Raw genomic sequence first — 18,436 nt, forward strand, 5'->3', positions numbered from 1 at the left:
AGACAGTTTAAGAATTCATGGGGCCCTAGCAGAGTACAGTTGCAATGGGAGCAGCAATACTAGGGGCAGAGGAGCCCCCACCCAGTGGAAAGGGGTGTCACTCTGAGTGTCCTTAAAGATGGAAAATGGGGAAGGAGAAAGGCTACAGCCCTGATCCTGGGGGGAAGTCACACCATGGGGCCCCTGAAAGTCCTTGACCCATAGTATGTGCTACATGGATAAACCAGTCCTGGGTTTGTGTTTGTTGGAACAGAATATACCTGCCTCCTGTTACACTTGAGTCAGTCAGATTCCTCTGATGAGTAGAACCTCACTCTGTAAAATGAACATGAGGACACTGACAAATCTGAAAGATCAGTTAGGATGATGATGAAGAAGAGTTAGTTCTTATATGCCACTTTTCTCTACCCAAAGGAGTCTCAAAGCAGCTTAAATTCGCCTTCCCTTTCCTCTCCCCACAACAGACACCCTGTGAGGTGGGTGAGGCTGAGAGAGCCCTGATATTACTGAAGAAGACGAAGAGCTGGTTCTTATATGCTGCTTTTCTCTACCTGAAGGAGTCTCAAAGCAGCTTAAATTCGCCTTCCCTTTCCTCTCCCCACAACAGACACCCTGTGAGGTAGGTGAAGCTGAGAGAGCCCTGATATCACTGCTCAGTCAGAACAGTTTTATCAGTGCTGTGGTGAGCCCAAGGTCACCCAGCTGGCTGCATGTGGGGGAGCGCGGAATCAAACCCGGCTCGCCAGATTAGAAGTCCACACTCCATCTGTTTGCCTGTTTCCCAATACACACTGTTCTATACAACCTACACCAGCAACACCTTCAAGTTAACTAAAATGAAATAGCCCAGTTGCCTTGAAAGAATGATTGGGCTTGTGGTTGTTCACAGCTCTTCTTTAGAGCCCTCATCTGATCTGGAGATACGGAAAGAATATTGATGCCTGAAGGGCAGCCTGATATCTCTACAGCAATTGCAGTGGACAGCAACGGATGTTACGGAGGTGCCGCAGTAGATGATGCGATGCGATGTTTCTCTCACGCTGTAGGCTTCAATCAGTCCACCGCATTATAGGGGCTAATGGATTTAGCAGCCCGAGGTTTGTTGCCCTTAGCCATTCATTTGGCGCACTCCCTGGGAGCCGCTGAGTTCTGGGAAAAGGACTCTCGTAATGATGATCTCCCACTTCACAAATGGGATGTGACCGATTTACATGCCCTTTCTCTAGCTCCTCCTTGCAGTCCCCACTGGAGGCAACAATCAGGATTATCCACTCTTCGTACCATCTCGTTGAGTAATGGTCTGTCAGGTTTTATTGCTTACACTTGACTACAAACTGACACATCACTTTGCCTTTTACATGTCCCAGGTTGCCGCATACATTTCTTTGCCACAATGGGAGGCCCAGCCATGCCGTTCATCACAGATGCTCATCGCTGTTAGATCAGGGAAATGCCAGCCTTCCTGTCTCTGAGCAGCCTCCACACTTACGGGTCTATTAATTAAACTCGCAAGTGCTTCTGCAGCACGAGACGATGGCCACCCTGGAGCCAGGGAGCTGCTGGTCAACACAGACCATCAGGCCTCCTGCAGGTGAGGGTTGGCTCTCGTGGGAAGGTCTGGGCAACTGCTGGTCCTGAAGCTACTCCTGCCCTTCAGGATGGAATGCAGAATGGGGAAAAATAGCCCTTCTAGCAAACAAGGCTGAGTCAAGGAATGCAGAGGCTGTGTATCTGGTGCAATGCAGACTGCAGACCATCTTCTGTTATTCTGTGATCAATGGACTGTCCCCACATGGAATACTTGTGTATTACATGGTAGCATGTAATACTTGTTATGAAGCACATGTTATGGGCCCTGTGCTTCTAGGGCAGGGGTAGTCAAACTGCAGCCCTCCAGATGTCCATGGACTAGAATTCCCAGAAGCCCCTGCCAGCATTTGCTGGCAGGGGCTCCTGGGAATTGTAGTCCATGGACATCTGGAGGGCCGCAGTTTGACTACCCCTGTTCTAGGGGCTTAAGGACACTTGGAGTGACACACCTTTACATTGTGTGTGTGTGGGGGGGTCTCCTTCACCTCCAGCCTGGCTGATCCCACCACAATTGTACTTTGCTGGAGCCCTGCTCATTCTTAGACTGGTTCTGGGACTACGGGCCCTTCAAATCTTGAAACTGCTTCTGCTCAGAGCTCTTTGGATCATCCCCATCCTGATTAGATATCAGCTTCCTGCTGAGCCCTGGGTGGTGTCTTTATTATGAGTGGATTTGGATCCAGAAATTATTCGATCTGCCGCAAAACGCCTGACAATGGTGGTCACTTTAACATTTTGCTAAAACGAGTCTTATCCTGATGAACATATGAACTGCAGATGGCCACCCATTTATTTTATCCAATGTGTTTTTAGACTTTTAAGAGAGACATGTACTTCTATTGTTTTGTATTGTCCTTTTGTCTGTTCTGGCATGTTTTGTAACCCTTGTCTTATCCTGCAGTGAGCTATATATTCCATGCTCAAGACCTTTGGTCATATGTGCCTAATAAAGGAAAAGAAGGAAGAGGTATGGTTTGATTTCCAGGCCTCTGCCTGTCAAGCAACAGGACTGCGTTGCCTTTCTGGAAAATTCTAGGAGCCTCTTTGCTCCCTAGCACTCTCTCTAGACTTCTGTCTCCCTACCAGCCCCCAGGTGGAAAAGTGGAAAGCCCTTGGAGGTCTGAATTACACTGCGGGGGACTGTGCCTGGTGGAACGTATACAGAGTTTGCTTTATGCACACATCTTTACTAATGTTCTAGGGAGCCGTAAGAAGAGTGCCTTTTCCCTACAGGCATTTTGAGGACAAAGGACATTCTTATATTATTACTATACGGGAAGGACCATTCCACTGACGTGCAAATCTCTGTTGGCCTGGAAAAAAACACCACACAGAGGTTTTCGCTGTGCTGTGACCTAGATAAGCATTTGCAGTGACTGGAGTGGAGCTTGGGGAGCGACTATTCGGTCGGCAGTGCAATTCATGACACAGACTTCAGTCACGGAAAGCTTAAACTTTGCAGTAGGTACCAATAATGTAAGGGATTTGGTCTGAAACAAATGTCTTTCATCTGCATCTCTATGATTTTCTTTGGAGTGTTCAAAAATCTCTGGGATAGGACTCTTTTATCACACTCTCTTTCCTGTATCCTAGAGAGCCAGTACGGCACAGTGGTTAAAAAGAGAATTGGGGGGTTTGATTCCCCGCTCCTCCACATGCAGCCAGGTGGAGGAGGACCTTGGGCTGGTCATCATCCTGTTAGAGCTGTTCTCACAGAACAGTTCTGTCAGAGCTCACTCAGTCCCACCTACCTCACAGGGTGTCTGCTGAGGGGAGAGGAAGGGAAAGTGATTGTAAGCTGCTCTGGGTAATGAAAAGTGGTTCATAAAAAACCCATTCTTATTCTTCTTTCAAGATATTAGGAAATAACAGGAATCTTGCTGGACCATTCAGAGGTCTTCTGTCTCTCAGCATGCATGTACCACTCATCACAGTGGATCCAGTGTGGTGCCTTGGTCAGAGTATTAGACTGAGTAGTTGAAATACCATCTCCACTCTGGAAGCTTCCTGAGTGACCTTGGGCCAGTCATATCCTCTCAACCAAACCTAGAGCTGTTCTTTCTCACAAAGCAGTTTCTCTCAGAGCTCTCAGCCTCACCTCCCTCACAAGGTGTCTGTTGTGGAGAGAGGAAGGGAAGGTGGTTGTCATCTGCTTTGAGACTCCTTTGGGCAGTGAAAAGCGGGGTACAACCTTGCCTGGCTCTTCCCTTCTTATTATTGGGGAGAAAGGCAAGGCATAAACTAAATTTAAAAAATCAAAATGCTGTGAAGCTTTCGATAAGTCTATTTCAGAAGGTCTGTTGTTGATGTTTATAGACTTACTTTGCTGAACAGTGAGGGTTTGTCTTTCTGGGTAAGTCGTTCATGGGCCATTCGTGCTGATCTGAATATTGGTTATGCCGCCATATTGGGAGAAAAGCTGGGTTTAATATTTTGAATAATTAGAATAAATAATTTTTGAGGCTCATCACCTTAATTGTTGTAAATTGCCTTTGGCCATCAGTTGAGAGGATGGAATGTAGGATATGATGGTTTTGGGTTTTTTTAAAAAATCTGTCTTATATTGTTGAAAACTGGGCACTTTGCACTTGTTAAAAGCAGTGCCTCAGTAGGGGGCAATCTGCTTTGCATTTGAGCTACCATGTTGAAAAGACCGGAAGGAACTCTGGGGCAGGGTAGACCTCGGCTTGCCAAGTTTGGCCTGGGAATTTTTGTGGGTGACTCCTGGTAAGGATGAGGTGTGGGTAGAGAAGGAACCTCAGAGGGCCAAATATTTTTAGCGGAGTAGCAAGCTTGACAAGTCAGAATGATGAAAGCCATTATAACAGGCGATGGAAAAGCAGAGAGCAAGGGCCCTGTCAGCTCTTTCCAGCGACTGCATATTCATTATTAAATGAAATATTAAATTAGACATGAACATCCAGCTCCTAAAATTAAATTTCCCTAAGCGCAAGCCTCAAATAAAAGCTAGTTCATCTAACACTAATCAATCAGTTAGTGTTTATATCCCTTTGGAAAGGAACAGAGCAGGAAGAAGCACCTCCCCCACACACACACTCTTGACAGAGAGATTAAGGCCCAGTTTATATATCAGGGTGACCTTTGCTGCCCTGCAATGGGAATGCATGGAGTTGCTGTTGAATTAGTAGTTACAACATGTGCTCCTGGGGGTGCCAGTTACAATTAGTGTGGCACTGGGTTTCAAGAGATGTTCTGCAAACTTTGTTCTGCACATCTCCAAACATTTTCGGTATCAAGAATGGCTGGACTGTGGCTCTCCAGAGGTCTATGGACTATGGACAACAATTCCCATGAACCATAGGAACTATAGTCCAGAGACATCTGGGGAACAACAGTCTGGCCACCCCTGTTTTATAAAAGGTAAAGGTAAAGGACTGAGTGCAAGCACTGAGTCATGTCTGACCCTTGGGGTGACGCCCTCCAGCGTTTTCATGGCAGACTCAATACAGGGTGGTTTGCCAGTGCCTTCCCCAGTCATTACCGTTTTACCCCCTAGCAAGCTGGGTATTCATTTTACCGACCTCGGAAGGATGGAAGGTTGAGTCAACCTTGAGCCAGCTGCTGGGATCGAACTCCCAGCCTCATGGGCAGACAGTTTCAGACAGCATTTCTGCTGCCTTACCACTCCGCCACAAAGAGGCTCTTACCCCTATTTTATATGGTTCCCAAAATGACATCATAACGTTCCAATGCCATAGTGGAGCACAGCACCCATGTGCAGGTCCTGGCTTATATCAATGCCATTTCCATTTGAGTCCTGTCTAGCCCTGTAGGTGCATACAGCTCTCTGACCTGCTGTGGAGATGGCTGGGATTTGGGAACGAGCTTCAACGTTCCAGACTAAGGACCCTTCAACCCCACAGGAAGCAGCAGGGATCCAGTGGGTTGCAAACACAGGATATCAGAAGAGACATCAGAGTCCTGTGACTTTTCGTGATTTGGTTAAAAAGGCATCTTCACCAACACTGCTTCTCTTCTCAGCATAGGTGCAAAATCTGGCAGCAGGCACATGGTTCTTTCTACAGAAGTGCTTTAGGTCGTTCTAAAAAGACAGAGCTACTAAGCCCCAGGTCTGGGTTGGTATTCTCACACCCCAACCTCTTGGTGGCTGCAGTAACAAGAAAGGGTTTTTTTTAAGGTAGCAGTAATGTCGCCAGTGTAATGATGTCTTCTAGGGCAGGGGTAGTCAACCTGTGGTCCTCCAGATGTTCATGGACTACAATTCGAATGCTGGCAGGGACTCATGGGAATTGTAGTCCATGAACATCTGGAGGACCACAGGTTGACTACCCTGTTCTAAGGAACACCTGGAAGGGATGTCGCATAGCTCTAGGAATCTCTATGGTAAAGCCATAGAGTTTCTGGTAATTCCTAGAGTTACCGACTGAAAATCTGGAAGTGATGTTGTCACACCAGTGCCACCGCCCCCACCTGGCATTCCTAAAAAAAGGAACAAAAATGGAGTTCAACAGCACCTGTGATCCAGCAGCTGGGGGTCCAGACCTTAGGGTTGAAGACGATTTCTGTAAGGTATCCAGCATTTATCAGAGAGAAAGATGTTGATTCCAAGATATGAGGCAATATTCTCTTTGAGGAATCAAAACTTAATATATTTGTTTTCACCATCGGATATTAGTAAAGGGTAAATGCTTTTGTTCATAAAAGAAGCTTGAATTGGTTTATAACAATATGACGATTCACCTAGGGAGTCTCTTAAAAATCACTTTATTGTTTTATTGCTTAGTATCAAAAGAAATGAGACATTGATTAAAGGCCATTGTGAATTGAAACTAATAATTCAGCTTTGTCCTATGAGACAGGATGGAAGGAGAAATCAAAACAGAAGCAGTTGAAATAGGACAGAATCAGAGTTATGTTGCATTCAAGTAAAGATCAGCACATATAGATAGATGTATAATTTTAGCTAGTCTTTGCTGAACAAGAGAAACTAACCAAGCACTGATTTTGATCTTCAACAGGCATTTCAGGATCATTTTTCAAAAAATGCCAGGCCAGTGAATGTCAAATAAAGCAAAGTTATAAGCAGGATGGGTCGATACAATCTCTGCTCTTCATTTCTGATTCTTCTGAATTGCAAAACTGGTAGTTTAATTTTGGTTTGTGTTAAAAAAGGCCATTTACTAAAGAGGTCCAGCATTCCTACCACCCCGGATATGAAACTTTATTTTTTGAAAGGGTGGTGTTTATTTACATATACAAGAGCTAGAAAATGTCTAGAATGGTTGCGACTGCTACCCATGTTGTGACTGGAGAGAGGCAAAATCCTTCAAAATCAACAGCTCTGGGTGCTCCAGAGGCCCCTTGAGTCTAACAAGGCATGCATGCATTCCGGATTTCCATGCAGGTGTGGGATGCAGGTCTGAGTCCAAAAACTGAGTCCAAGTTAGACACAGCAGCCCTTTCATTAAAGGCAAAGTGTGGACTTTGAACATCCCAACTGCACCATCTCAGGGAGCTAATGAAAACCGGGATTCAGCCGCAGACTGGCACACAAGGCAAGGTGTGGGGAACAGAATGCGTTTCTCAGAACAAGGAGATCCAGGGGACATGCTGACTTTATTCCATGGAAATCTAGGGGGTCATTGAGCTCAATGGTCTTCACATGTCTTTCTAGGACGAGGCTGGATGTCAGAACATAGGTCAATTTATTAATTTGAAAGGGGCCTTTGGTTGTTTCCACGCAGTGAGGAATGCCCATTCTCATTGCCACTGGGAAGGCAGAGACACCTGAAGCAGCAGCACAGTGCCCCCATGGCCACTTTCCCCACAATTGGAAGATTTTCACATCAATGTTCGAAGCCAGATGGTATTCGTCGTTGGCCCAATTTCAAGTAAAGTTGGAAAGGGACAGGGCTTCCGTGCGGTGAGTCTTTTCTGATGACGAGCCATCTCTGAAGCACCACGATAATTTCAAACAGTGTCGCCCCACCCTCCTGCTCCCTTTTCACTATAAAATCTTCCTTGGAGGTTTTAAATAACATTCAAACTTGAGCCCTATAGCTCTAAACCAGCCTTTCTCAACTCTCTTACCCTTGAGAAACCCCTGAAACATTCTTCAGGCCTTGAGAAACCCCAGAAGTGGCACCATTGTGCAGAATATGGTTGGGAAGCAGAGCTGTGGACATGCCCACCTGGGGCCCCTCCTCTTCCCACCCCCTCCGGGCCCATCATTGGGCTTTTTGGGAGAAGGGGACAGATCGACATGAGACAATAAATGTTTAACAAATTAAAAAGAACATATTAAAAACTAATTAACTTCCACCCATTCAGGAAACTCTTTCAGGGCCATTAAGAAATCCCAGGGATTCATTAAATCCTGGTTGAGAATGCCTGCACTAAACCAATCCAGCACTGAAGTGATATAGCGACACTCTTGAGATGCCTTGCCTCCACTGGGTCAATGGAGCTGTGCCATCTCAAGGGTGTCGCTAGAAGCACTTCAGTGGTAGCCGTATTGAGTGCTATAGCACAGGGGTTGTCAACCTGTGGTCCTCCAGATGTTCATGGACTACAATTCCCATGAGCCCATGAGAAAATGCTGGCAGGGGATCATGGGAATTGTAGTCCATGAACATCTGGAGGACCACAGGTTGACTACCCCTGCTATAGCATTCAACTTAGAATGTTAAAGACCTCCAAAGAAGACCATGTGGTGAGAAAGGGCAGGAGGGGAAGTGGCATTGTGGGAAGTGCTATGTACATTTTGAACAGCACACCACAGTGATTCAGAAGCGCAACGAAGGGGCAGAAAATAGGGTTGTGCGATTCGGCCACCAAAGCAGCCGTTCCTGCCCGTAGCAACCAGTGCCGCGCTATGGGGGGAGGAGGCGCCGGCGCGTCGGTGGATGCACACATGCAGGTGCAGAGCTCTGCACCTGTGTGTGTGCATCAACTGGCGTGCCGGTGCCTGAGCCTCCCCCCTGTGGTGAGGCGCTGGCTGCTACAGGTGGGAACGGCTGTTTCGGTGGCCGAATCGCACAACTCTAGAAGAAAGAAATTTCCCTCAAAAGCAGTTCAACCTCACTTTTCTAACCTGATGCAAGTGGGTTTGTATGACTGGGTAAATAAATTCCACTAGCTGCTGGTGACTAAAATGGGAATCAACAGAACCAAAAACAAACAAACGAAAAAACCTCGATCAGCAACCATTTGCTAACATGGCACACAAAGGCAGGTGGAAAATGGCCTTGGTTTGCCTTGCCCCTCCACGGCCCCCCCACCAGAGGGCTTTGGCAGTGACTGAATCGCTCTATGGACACAGCAATTGCCTTTGTCAAAAGGGTAAGTTTGCAAAAAGCCCTCTGGTGATGCTGGGAGGAGGGATGCCGGCTTGAAGAGGTTGAGGGCAAAAAAGGGTGGCCATGCGGGCTGGACTTGCATAAACGCCACCTTCCTGTTTGTGAACACACTTGGGCTGTCATCTTTACCAAAAGATTGGGTGAATCTAGGGTTAACAACACAGCCAGTCAAAACAAAGGAAAACTGGGCAGTAGAAGATTAGGGGACAATATTGTATGGGCGATGAAAGGTGCGTACCAGCACCACCGGACTCAAAATTTGTCCTAGATGCTCCAAACTCACTCTTGTTCAGATGCCACATTGGAGCACAATCTTCGTGTGGGCACTCTCTCCCTGCCCCCAAACACAGCATCCCTATTCCACCTCCCTTTGTGATTTTCCTAAGCAAAATTAAACACTGTAATAAAACAAAATAAAACAAAACAAAACAGAATGCTGCGCAATTGGTTAACCAAAGAGAACCAAGTCCAAGCTCTTAAAATTTTTTAAAAAATCTGGTGACAGTAAAGTTCCTTTTTGCAGTTTATATCTCTAAAGTTAAGCGGTAGAAGCTGTCAACAATCCACTGGGCACTTGCTGTAGGCAGAAGGTCAGAGCAGCAGAAACAGCAGACAAAACTCTGGCTTTCACGCCATCAGTTCTCTGTGACCAACTCGGGCTTTAACATCCCTATCTCCATGGTGGGAAACAGCCTGATAGTTGCATTTATTCATAAATATATTTGATCAATATATTTTTGTTTCTTTCTCCAATTTGCTTTTTCATTATGAAAGGGGATGCATTACCCTTAAAAATGGGATCATGCTATATACATATGTGTGTGTGTGTGTGTATTCTGCTCAATTAGTCATACCGAAAAAAATAGAAAATATTACAATCCAGTTCCTAGCTCTCTTTGTATTTTTCTTTTCATATAGCTCTGGCAATTCCTGATTTAACATAGCACAGAAAAAAAAGGGGGAAACAAAACAAAGAAAACCCAATAACAACACCCAGTGCGTCTGCTGTTTCAACAGCACTGACACCCAGGTATGCTGAAATTGTTGCCTTGTAGATCGGTAAACTCAAAAGACGTACACGCTTGCCACAGTATTGTACATCGGAATCCCCATCGTCTGGGCCTCAGTAAGTTGCACAACTCAGAGAACTGGACAGTCAGAACCAAACAGGATTCTCGTTTGCTAATACCCTCGACGACCATTTTAGGACCAGACTCACACAATAAACTTCAAGCATCAAACTGAGGTACACAGAAGAAGTCAGAGAACCTTTCCCCAGCAGGTCACACTCCAAAGAGAAAAAGAAAACCAATCCCTCACACGGTTGTCTTAAGACACAGGGACAGGGAGTGGAATTGCATGTTTCACATTAGTTGCCCGCGTCCGACAGGGTAACACGAAGCAGCTTTGCTCGGAAAAAATCATCCAGTTGAATTTCTTTTTAAAGCCAACTGACCCTTCCCTAAAACACACCATTTTTCGACGCCTTACCCCCACGGGCCAGGTTCTCGTTTCTCAATTATCTTCTTCTGCTCCAAGAGCAGCTCAAGTGTCTCTTATCAATAGACGGTTGCCTTACGATTCCCCTGGTTATCTGCAAGACGGCTCATTGGGTCAACACAGTGCAAGAGGAGGCGGGCAGGCCCCATTGGCAAAGCGTCACAACTGCGATGGTTGAGCCGGCAACCCTCAGATGTTTTCTAAGACGTCGAGGGGGACAAAGCCCTTCTTTTTCCCGCTGCACACTTTGATGAAGCCGTCGCATTGCTGCTCTGAGGTCACACAGATCTAAAGGGAAGGAAGGGAGGCAAATATGAATTTTTTCCTTCCACTCTCTGGAGACATCTTTTTTTTTAATTCTAGAACCTAAATTGCACCACCACGAGTAGACAGCAAAACTCCCAAACGGATGGCATACCTTTTAAAAAACGGAGCACTCATTCCAGTTTAAAACCATTAAGGGCTTTTTAATGTTTTCTCACGCTAACAACCCTGTGAGGTAGGCAAGACTGAGAGACAGTGACTGGCCCTGGGTCACTCAGTGGCAGAGCAGCGATTTGAACCTCACTAGTTCTGGATAGGCAGGAAGCTAGAGCCCAGAAGAATAATTAGTCCATTAATTATAAGAATGTTTGGTGGACCCTACCTGTGAAAGTTGGATGGAAATGGGGAAATGCTCTCCCATGCAACTCTCATTAATTTCACCAGGTGTTTCTTGGAAAACAGTCTGGAAGGTCAGACTGTCTCTTGGATTCAGAGCAATACAGATTAGATCTCTTGGCTTGCAGGTTGCAAGAAGTGCCTAAGTTAAAGGTAAAGGTATCCCCTGTGCAAACACCGGGTCATATCTGACCCTTGGGGTGACGCCCTCTAGTGTTTTCATGGCAGACTCGATACGTGGTGGTTTGCCAGTGCCTTCCCCAGTCATTACCGTTTACCCCCCAGCAAGCTGGGTACTCATTTTACCTACCTCGGAAGGATGGAAGGCTGAGTCAACCTTGAGCCGGCTGCTGGGATCTAACTCCCGGCCTCATGGGCAGAGCTTCAGACTGCATGTCTGCTGCATTACCACTCTGCGCCACAAGAGGCTCTTAAGAAGTGCCTAGGATGTCACAAATTACAAGTTGGGAAATGGAAGCTCAAACCCCCATGCAGTCACGAAGATCAGGTCTTGTGCCCCCCTCTCTCTGTTTCAGCTTGAGCAGCCCCAGGGATACAGGGGAGGGGGAGTGACCATGAGCTTTTTAACCCTTGGAATGGATAGGCTGGAATACAGAATGTTAAGACATCATGAGTAAATGACACAGACATCTGGAGGACTCTAGAAGAAGAGTTGGTTTTTATACTCCACTTTGCACTGGCTGAAGGAGTCTCAAAGTGTCTTACAGCTGCCTTCTCTTCCTCTCCCCACAACAGACACCCTGTGATGTCGGTGGAGCTGAGAGACTTCTGACAAAACTGCTCTGTGAGAACAGCTCTAGCAGGACTGTGACTAGCCCAAGTTCACCCAGCTGGCTGCATGCAGAGGAGTGGGGAATCAAACCTGGAACTCCAGATTAGAGGTCGCTATGGCCATGGCTCCTTGGTAGAGTCACTGTCTGGTATCCAGAAGGTCACAGGTTCAGTTCCTGGCACCTCCAGTTAAGAGGACCAGGCAGAAGGTGCCATGAAAGACTTCTGCCTGAGACGCTGGAGAGCTGCTGCCAGCCTGAGTAGACAATACTATCCTTGGTGGAGCAAGGGTGTGGTTCAGTAGAAGGCAGCTTCATGTGTTCCGTCAGCCATCTCTCATGCAAGAGGGTCCTGTGCAGGGCCATCTTTAAGCAGAGCTGTGCTCTCCGGAACTCACTGAGGTCACTGGGCTGTCAGGGCACTGCTTAGGATGGTCCAGTGAGTTCTTAAATGAGAGCTAAACTACCGTAAAGCCGGAGGCCTTTCAAAAGAGTGGGCATCGCTGCCTTTTGTGCACACACTCACTTGTTCTGCCCAGTCATTATTTCTGGCCAAACTGGCTTGTGCATCATCAACTGATGTATAAAGGGAAGCAGAAAATGCTATGGAGCTGGAATTGCTGCTCACTGCGGGGGGAGAGGGGTGCAGTCGATCCAACGGACCTCTCTGCCAACAGCCACAGGGCACGCATCTTCAGGTTGCTTCCCAAAATACGGCAACCTCGTTGGCGCAACGCAGGCAACGTGACAGAGGCAACGTGCATCTGTCCCACGGGCAATGAGGCTGCCCCTTCAAGTGCCTCCAACGAGGAGCCCGATGGTTTATCTCCAGCCCTGGAAGGCCCATGGCCAGAAGTGACAACAGGGATGTGCAGAGGGGCTGCACGTCACCAAGCCGCTATCGTGCCACTTCAACACTCAGTCGCCTGGCTCCAGGCAGGGCTTGACAAGACGGCCACTTCTGCTTCCCCAGGGGGAAGAGCACTGCCTTCCTTCTGCACATTCCTCACATATTTGGACGATAAGTCTGACCTAAGCCAAGCTCTGGCTAAAGCGAGATGGGGAGGACCCCTGAGGAGTGGTAAGAAACAAACCCTGTCCTGCTTTGGGCTCTCATCGGGGAGACCAAGCAGGGTATAAATCATGCGCCACTTACTTAAGGGTGTTTCTATAAGTGCCACGAAGCCGGGCTTGTGATTTAACTAGAAACCCAGGATTAGGCCTTAAGACCAATCATTAAGTTTTTCTGGGCGTCTCCAGACCAGTCAGCCTCTCTCAGCTTAACTCTCCTCATAGAGTTGAACATAATCAATACACCCTTCAGAAAGGTTATGGTAAGGTTTCCTGAAAACACCAGAAATGAGAGAAGAAAGACGTTTCCCCAGCCCAGCAGGTTTCTCTGCACTCTTTTCAGACTCTGCCTGTCTCTCTTTTTCTCCAATGAATCCCTCTGACTGAGCCCTTAGCCTTATCCTCCAGGCACCACATTGCATCACTGGAACAGAGTCCAGAATTGGCCCCTATTTGCTGCAGCAGAATTTGTAGCAGCTGGAGAGTCAGCTATTCATAACAATCTTTTAAAAGCGGGCTGTTGGGCCAAGGTGCTCTGCCCCCCCCCCATTGCCCTTTTTCTTTTCTCTCAGGCCCCAGCGTCGTAACCGAGGTTTATATCAACTTGAAAGCCGAAGGGTACAAAGCCATATAAACACAAATTGCCTCACGGTCTGGGCAAAGCTACCCAGCATGCAGAAGAGAACTAAAAATATCTCCGCCCTGACTGAATTGTGTTCCGCCTTACTGCTTGTGGATAGAGTAAGAGGGCATGAAAACTTCCTCATCTGCTGTGAAGCCCACTTTTACAGTTTGTGTATTCCCAGCTTGCTGTGGGTGTCTTGTGACGCCCCCTTGTTAATGCACTGGGGGAGTTTGTGCAAAGATTAGCAGGATGGATCTCCGTCTGCCACATTCCACTCTTTCAAGCACTGAAGGATCTGTTCGGGGCTTCTGGAGAGGAGCGAGCATTCGAGGGAGCGCTCCAGTCAGAACCTGTTAAATAAAACTGAAGCAAGAATGCATGTTCATTTATACAGACCCAGCACGCTCCAGCACCCTGATCTCCTATTATTTATTTATTTCATCTATTGTACGGCATGGGTGTGATATAGCCAGGAGATCCTAAGATTCCCCGGCAGCCAAGCAAGAGATGTTGTTATTATTATTATTTATTATTATTATTATTATTATTATTATTATTATTATTATTATTATTATTAGATTTATTACCCACCACTCCCAGACAAGCTGGTTCATGGCGGGTTACATACAAACTGCAAACAGTACAATCTCCAATTAAAACCCTATTAAAACCCCATAAAATTAGAGAAAGATATAAAAACCAAATGGTAGGAAAAAATAACATGTTATCTCACAGCCCCCACTGAATGGCATGATGGCTGGAGAGGGGTGTGACACATAACCACCCCAAAAGACCGGCGTGGGAGTATATCTACCGGGGGGGTGGGGAGCCCCAACTGATCTTCTACTAGCACTCGTTCGGGGGCGGTTTGCCATTGCCTGCCCCCACGTCACAACTCTGGTGGTTCTTGGAGGTTGCCCTTCCCATTGCTAGTCAGAGCTGCCCCAGCTTAGCTTCCGAGGCCTGATGTGATCAGACTCTCCTGGGCTATTCAGGCTGAGTACAGATCACCTAAATAGTCTGGCTGGCTAGGGTCCCTGCCACATGCATGTGGATGCTGCATTTAGTTGTCAGTTCACACAAAGCTCTCTCTCAGGGTGCTTGATGCGGAGAGAGGAAGGGAAGGCGACTGTAAGCTGCTTTGAGACACATGAGGTTTGCTGGGCTACCTTGGGCCAGTCACAGTTCTCTCAGAGCTCTCTCAGCCTCACCTACCTCAAAGGGTGTCTGTCGTGGGGAGAGGAAAGGCAAGTGATTGTAAGCTGCTTTGAGACTCCTTCAGGCAGTAAAAGTGGGATACAAAGCCTGTCTGGACTCCTTCTTTCCCTGTGAATGAATTCCTTTCCTCCATCTGACTGGTGGGGGCAGAGCCTTCTTCCTTCCCCTCCTCTCTACCCAACGGAGCCAACTGCTGCTTTCTGTTGACCTAACTGTTTTTTGTTTTTTTAATGGATGTAAGAAAATGGGGGGTGTTATTTTCACTTGCCCTGCTGAACAGCAAAAGAAGGCACTGGCAAGAACAGACGGTGGCTGTCTTCTCCGGTTCGTCTAATTAAGTGAGACAATGAGCAAGTCTCACCTTATTATGGGCTGGGGTTTTGTATTAACAGGTTTCACTGCCTGGCATCAGCTACAGGCTGGTGGGAAACGACACAAACCAGACTCGTACAATTTGTAAGAGTAATTGTTTTTCCTGTCAGTTATGCCCCAATCTCAGCTCCTTTTTCTTGGAACAAGAAGCGGAGTTCTCATCTATTAGGTGGCTCAGTGGCACAAACGTCTCTTGTAGGAAGAACTAGCACTCTCTTTGTGGCCTTTTGCCCCTCACAGCTGCCCTCACCATGATGTTATAGGCATGGCCAAGCCTTTGATCGCTGCGTGAATCCCACTCAAGGCCAGTGGATTTCTCAGCCTCGGCTCTGTGGTAAAGTCCTTCCAGTGGAGAAACTCTTCCTAACCTTTGCCTCCTGCTGTGGGCCAAAATGATCCCCAAACTTTTACTCTTGAGGGCCAATGCTCCCCAGGAAGGGCTAGACTGGGGGATCAGAGGCCTGCGGTCAGTAGAGAAAAGCAGTAAAAATCACCCCCCTATAGGATATATAAGGCTCTACATCCTTAAATCCCCAACTTAAACATGGGTTTTAATGGACAATGTGATATAGTGTTTACAATACACTAGGAACTGGGAAACTCCAGTTCTATTCCTCAGTAAGCCACAAAAATTTGCTAGATGACCTTGGGCTGTTCATACGCCCTCAGCATGACCTATATCACAGGGTTATTGTGCGGCTGAAGTGGAGAAGAGCGGAATGATGAATGCCACCCTGAGCACCTTGAAGAAAAGGTTAGATTTAAAAATACTAGATTAAAAAAAACATACACCAATTGCATAAGAAAGGTGATGGTAAGTCCTCAAACTTTCAAGGTCACTCACTTGGTTCTCTTTCAAGGTCATCTGTCCCTGCTCTTTGCATCCAATAAATGTTCGAATACACCTGTAGACCTTTTCATCTTGCTGTACTCTTTGTACAAAATTAGCGGGGAAAAAGCCAATCCGGTCTTCTATTTTGCCCTGTGGGGAACACATGTGACAGATGCAACGTGAACATGGCTTGATACAGAGGAAAGTTTGAGTCCAGGGGCACCTTTAAGACTAATCAAGTTTTAGATCTTGAATAAAACTTTGCTCATCTTAAAGGTGCCATTGGATGCAAACCTTGCTTTGTTGCTTCAGACCAACATGGCTACCCGTCTGATTTACTTAATACACACATGGCTCTTTCTTTCTTTCTTTCTTTCTTTCTTTCTTTCTTTCTTTCTTTCTTTCTTTCTTTCTTTCTTTCTTTCTTTCTTTCTTTCTTTCTTTCTTTCTTTCTTTCTTTCTTTCTTTCTTTCTTTCTTTCTTTCTTTCTTTCTTTCTTTCTTTCTTTCTTTCTTTCTTTCTCTCTCTCTTTCTTTCTCTCTCTCTCTCTTTCTTTCTCTCTCTCTCTCTTTCTTTCTCTCTCTCTCTCTCTCTCTCTCTCTCTCTCTTTCTCTCTCTCCCCCTCCCTCCCTCCCTCCCTCAGAGGAGTTAAATGAGACTGTGCATACCCACTGGCTAACCAAATGACTTGTATCCCCTGGTCTGTGTGGCTACATTCAAGTGACACCTTGCCCTTAAAAGGCAGGTAGGAGCCCTGGACATGCTGCACATAAGCCGGTGGCAAAGCACTGTACTGGTGTTAAGGAGATGTGGCAACTCCAATAGGGGGGCGTCACTGAAATCCTGCTGGCCTCCCTGATCCCTTCTCCTCTCTGGGGAAGAGTGTTCATTGTGGGATATGCGCCTCCAAAGCCAGCGATGAAGAGACTAAGTATCCTTCTGCACCAGAGCAATGAGCACAGCACTCCAACTATACACTGGCCCAGAGAAGTACATGATCAGACCAAAGCCAGCAATGAAGAGACTAAGTATCCTTCTGCACCAGAGCAATGAGCACAGCACTCCAACTATACACCGGCCCAGAGAAGTACATGATCAGACCAAAGCCAGCGATGAAGAGACTAAGTATCCTCCTGCACCAGAGCAATGAGCACAGCACTCCAACTATACACCGGCCCAGAGAAGTACATGATCAGACTGAATGGTTGCAAAAGGAATTGGTTCTATACCATTCAGGGGTTTGGGGTGGGTTTTTTTTTTTGTGGTTATTTGAATATAGTTAAGATTATTTTAATTGTACCTTCCACCAGTCTTCGTTTGAGTCTTCCAGAAGTGTGATCCTATCTCCTGGCCTGTAATCAGGAAACAGAATCAATGAGAATTTTGGATTCAGAATTATCTTGTCATTTGTCATGACATACACCATGCCCACACCTTCAGTCTGCTAGAAAGTTTCTAAATTTCAGCCAGCTCATTGGCCTCATTCCAGCTAAAATACAATTTGAAAGGAATGGGAGGAGGAGATGGGACAGTCTTACAGATTCTGGCGCTCCAGGAAAAAATCCGGGATAGCGCCTCCCCCTTGAATAAGTGCCAACCCTCTACCCCCCTATTGGGGCCAAGCAAGGGGTGGGTCCTGGAATCACATGCGGACAGGGCTTTTCCCCTTTCTTCAGATGGGTGGGGCCATGGGTGATTTCCTCAGCCCCTACCAAGTGTGGGTCCCAGGACAGCTGCCACCATTGGCTAAGTTTGCCCCTACTGGAACAGAATCTTGTCCACCAATGGAAACGCTCGCCAACTGGTTCTTCAAAGCCAGAAGTGAAGAACTTCATGCAGTTACTCTCCGTTCAGGGGACAACTTGTAGTCCCCATCCTGTCATCAACCTCTCAAGGCCTTACATGAGACAGTAGAGAGCATGTAGGTGGCGACTGGGCAAATATTCCATTCAGTTCTCATCTCCCCTTTCTCCAGCTGGTCAGGAGGTGGCAGATGAGACAACAGGAGTGGTTAAGTGGTAGGATGAGGCACTTGGTGGAGAAGGCAAATCGTGCTTCAGCAGCGTGATGCTGGGTGGCTGTCAGGATGATTCACCCATCGGTTCTAGATCCCACCCATCTTTCAGACCAGGAGTAGTCAAACTGTGGTCCTCCAGATGTCCATGGACTACAATTCCCATGTCTGTTTAAGACAGACTACATATAACACAATACAATTGTTGGTCTTAAAGGTGCTACTGGACTCTGATTTTATTGTGCTACTTCAGACCAACACGGCGACCCATATAACACACAAATCCATGTGATGGTAGCCCAATGGTCCTTTTTTATATGGTAAAAAAGGCTTTAGGAGCAAGAGATTGGGAATGGAGAAGTTGTGGGGGAAAGGTGTGAGAAGGGAAGAGGGGAAACACACCTGAAATCTCATGGCAATGCA

The 18,436-nt window shown here is 46.8% G+C and overlaps 1 protein-coding gene across 1 annotated transcript in view; it reads right to left on the bottom strand.

Moving 5' to 3' along the window:
* Positions 1 to 6,319: 6,319 nt before the first annotated feature.
* The window catches only part of STAC (SH3 and cysteine rich domain), a 66,838-nt gene continuing 54,721 nt past the window's right edge, over positions 6,320 to 18,436 (bottom strand). Inside the window, exons 9-11 of the mRNA XM_077303212.1 lie at positions 17,300 to 17,351; positions 16,012 to 16,149; positions 6,320 to 10,718 (exon numbers count right to left, since the gene is read on the bottom strand). Of these exons, the coding sequence (XP_077159327.1) occupies positions 10,620 to 10,718; positions 16,012 to 16,149; positions 17,300 to 17,351 (289 nt within the window). The 3' untranslated portion in view covers positions 6,320 to 10,619. The remainder of the gene's footprint in view (positions 10,719 to 16,011; positions 16,150 to 17,299; positions 17,352 to 18,436) is intronic.

The sequence above is a fragment of the Paroedura picta genome, chromosome 11 (genome assembly GCF_049243985.1).
Source record: "Paroedura picta isolate Pp20150507F chromosome 11, Ppicta_v3.0, whole genome shotgun sequence".
NCBI lineage: Eukaryota > Metazoa > Chordata > Lepidosauria > Squamata > Gekkonidae > Paroedura > Paroedura picta.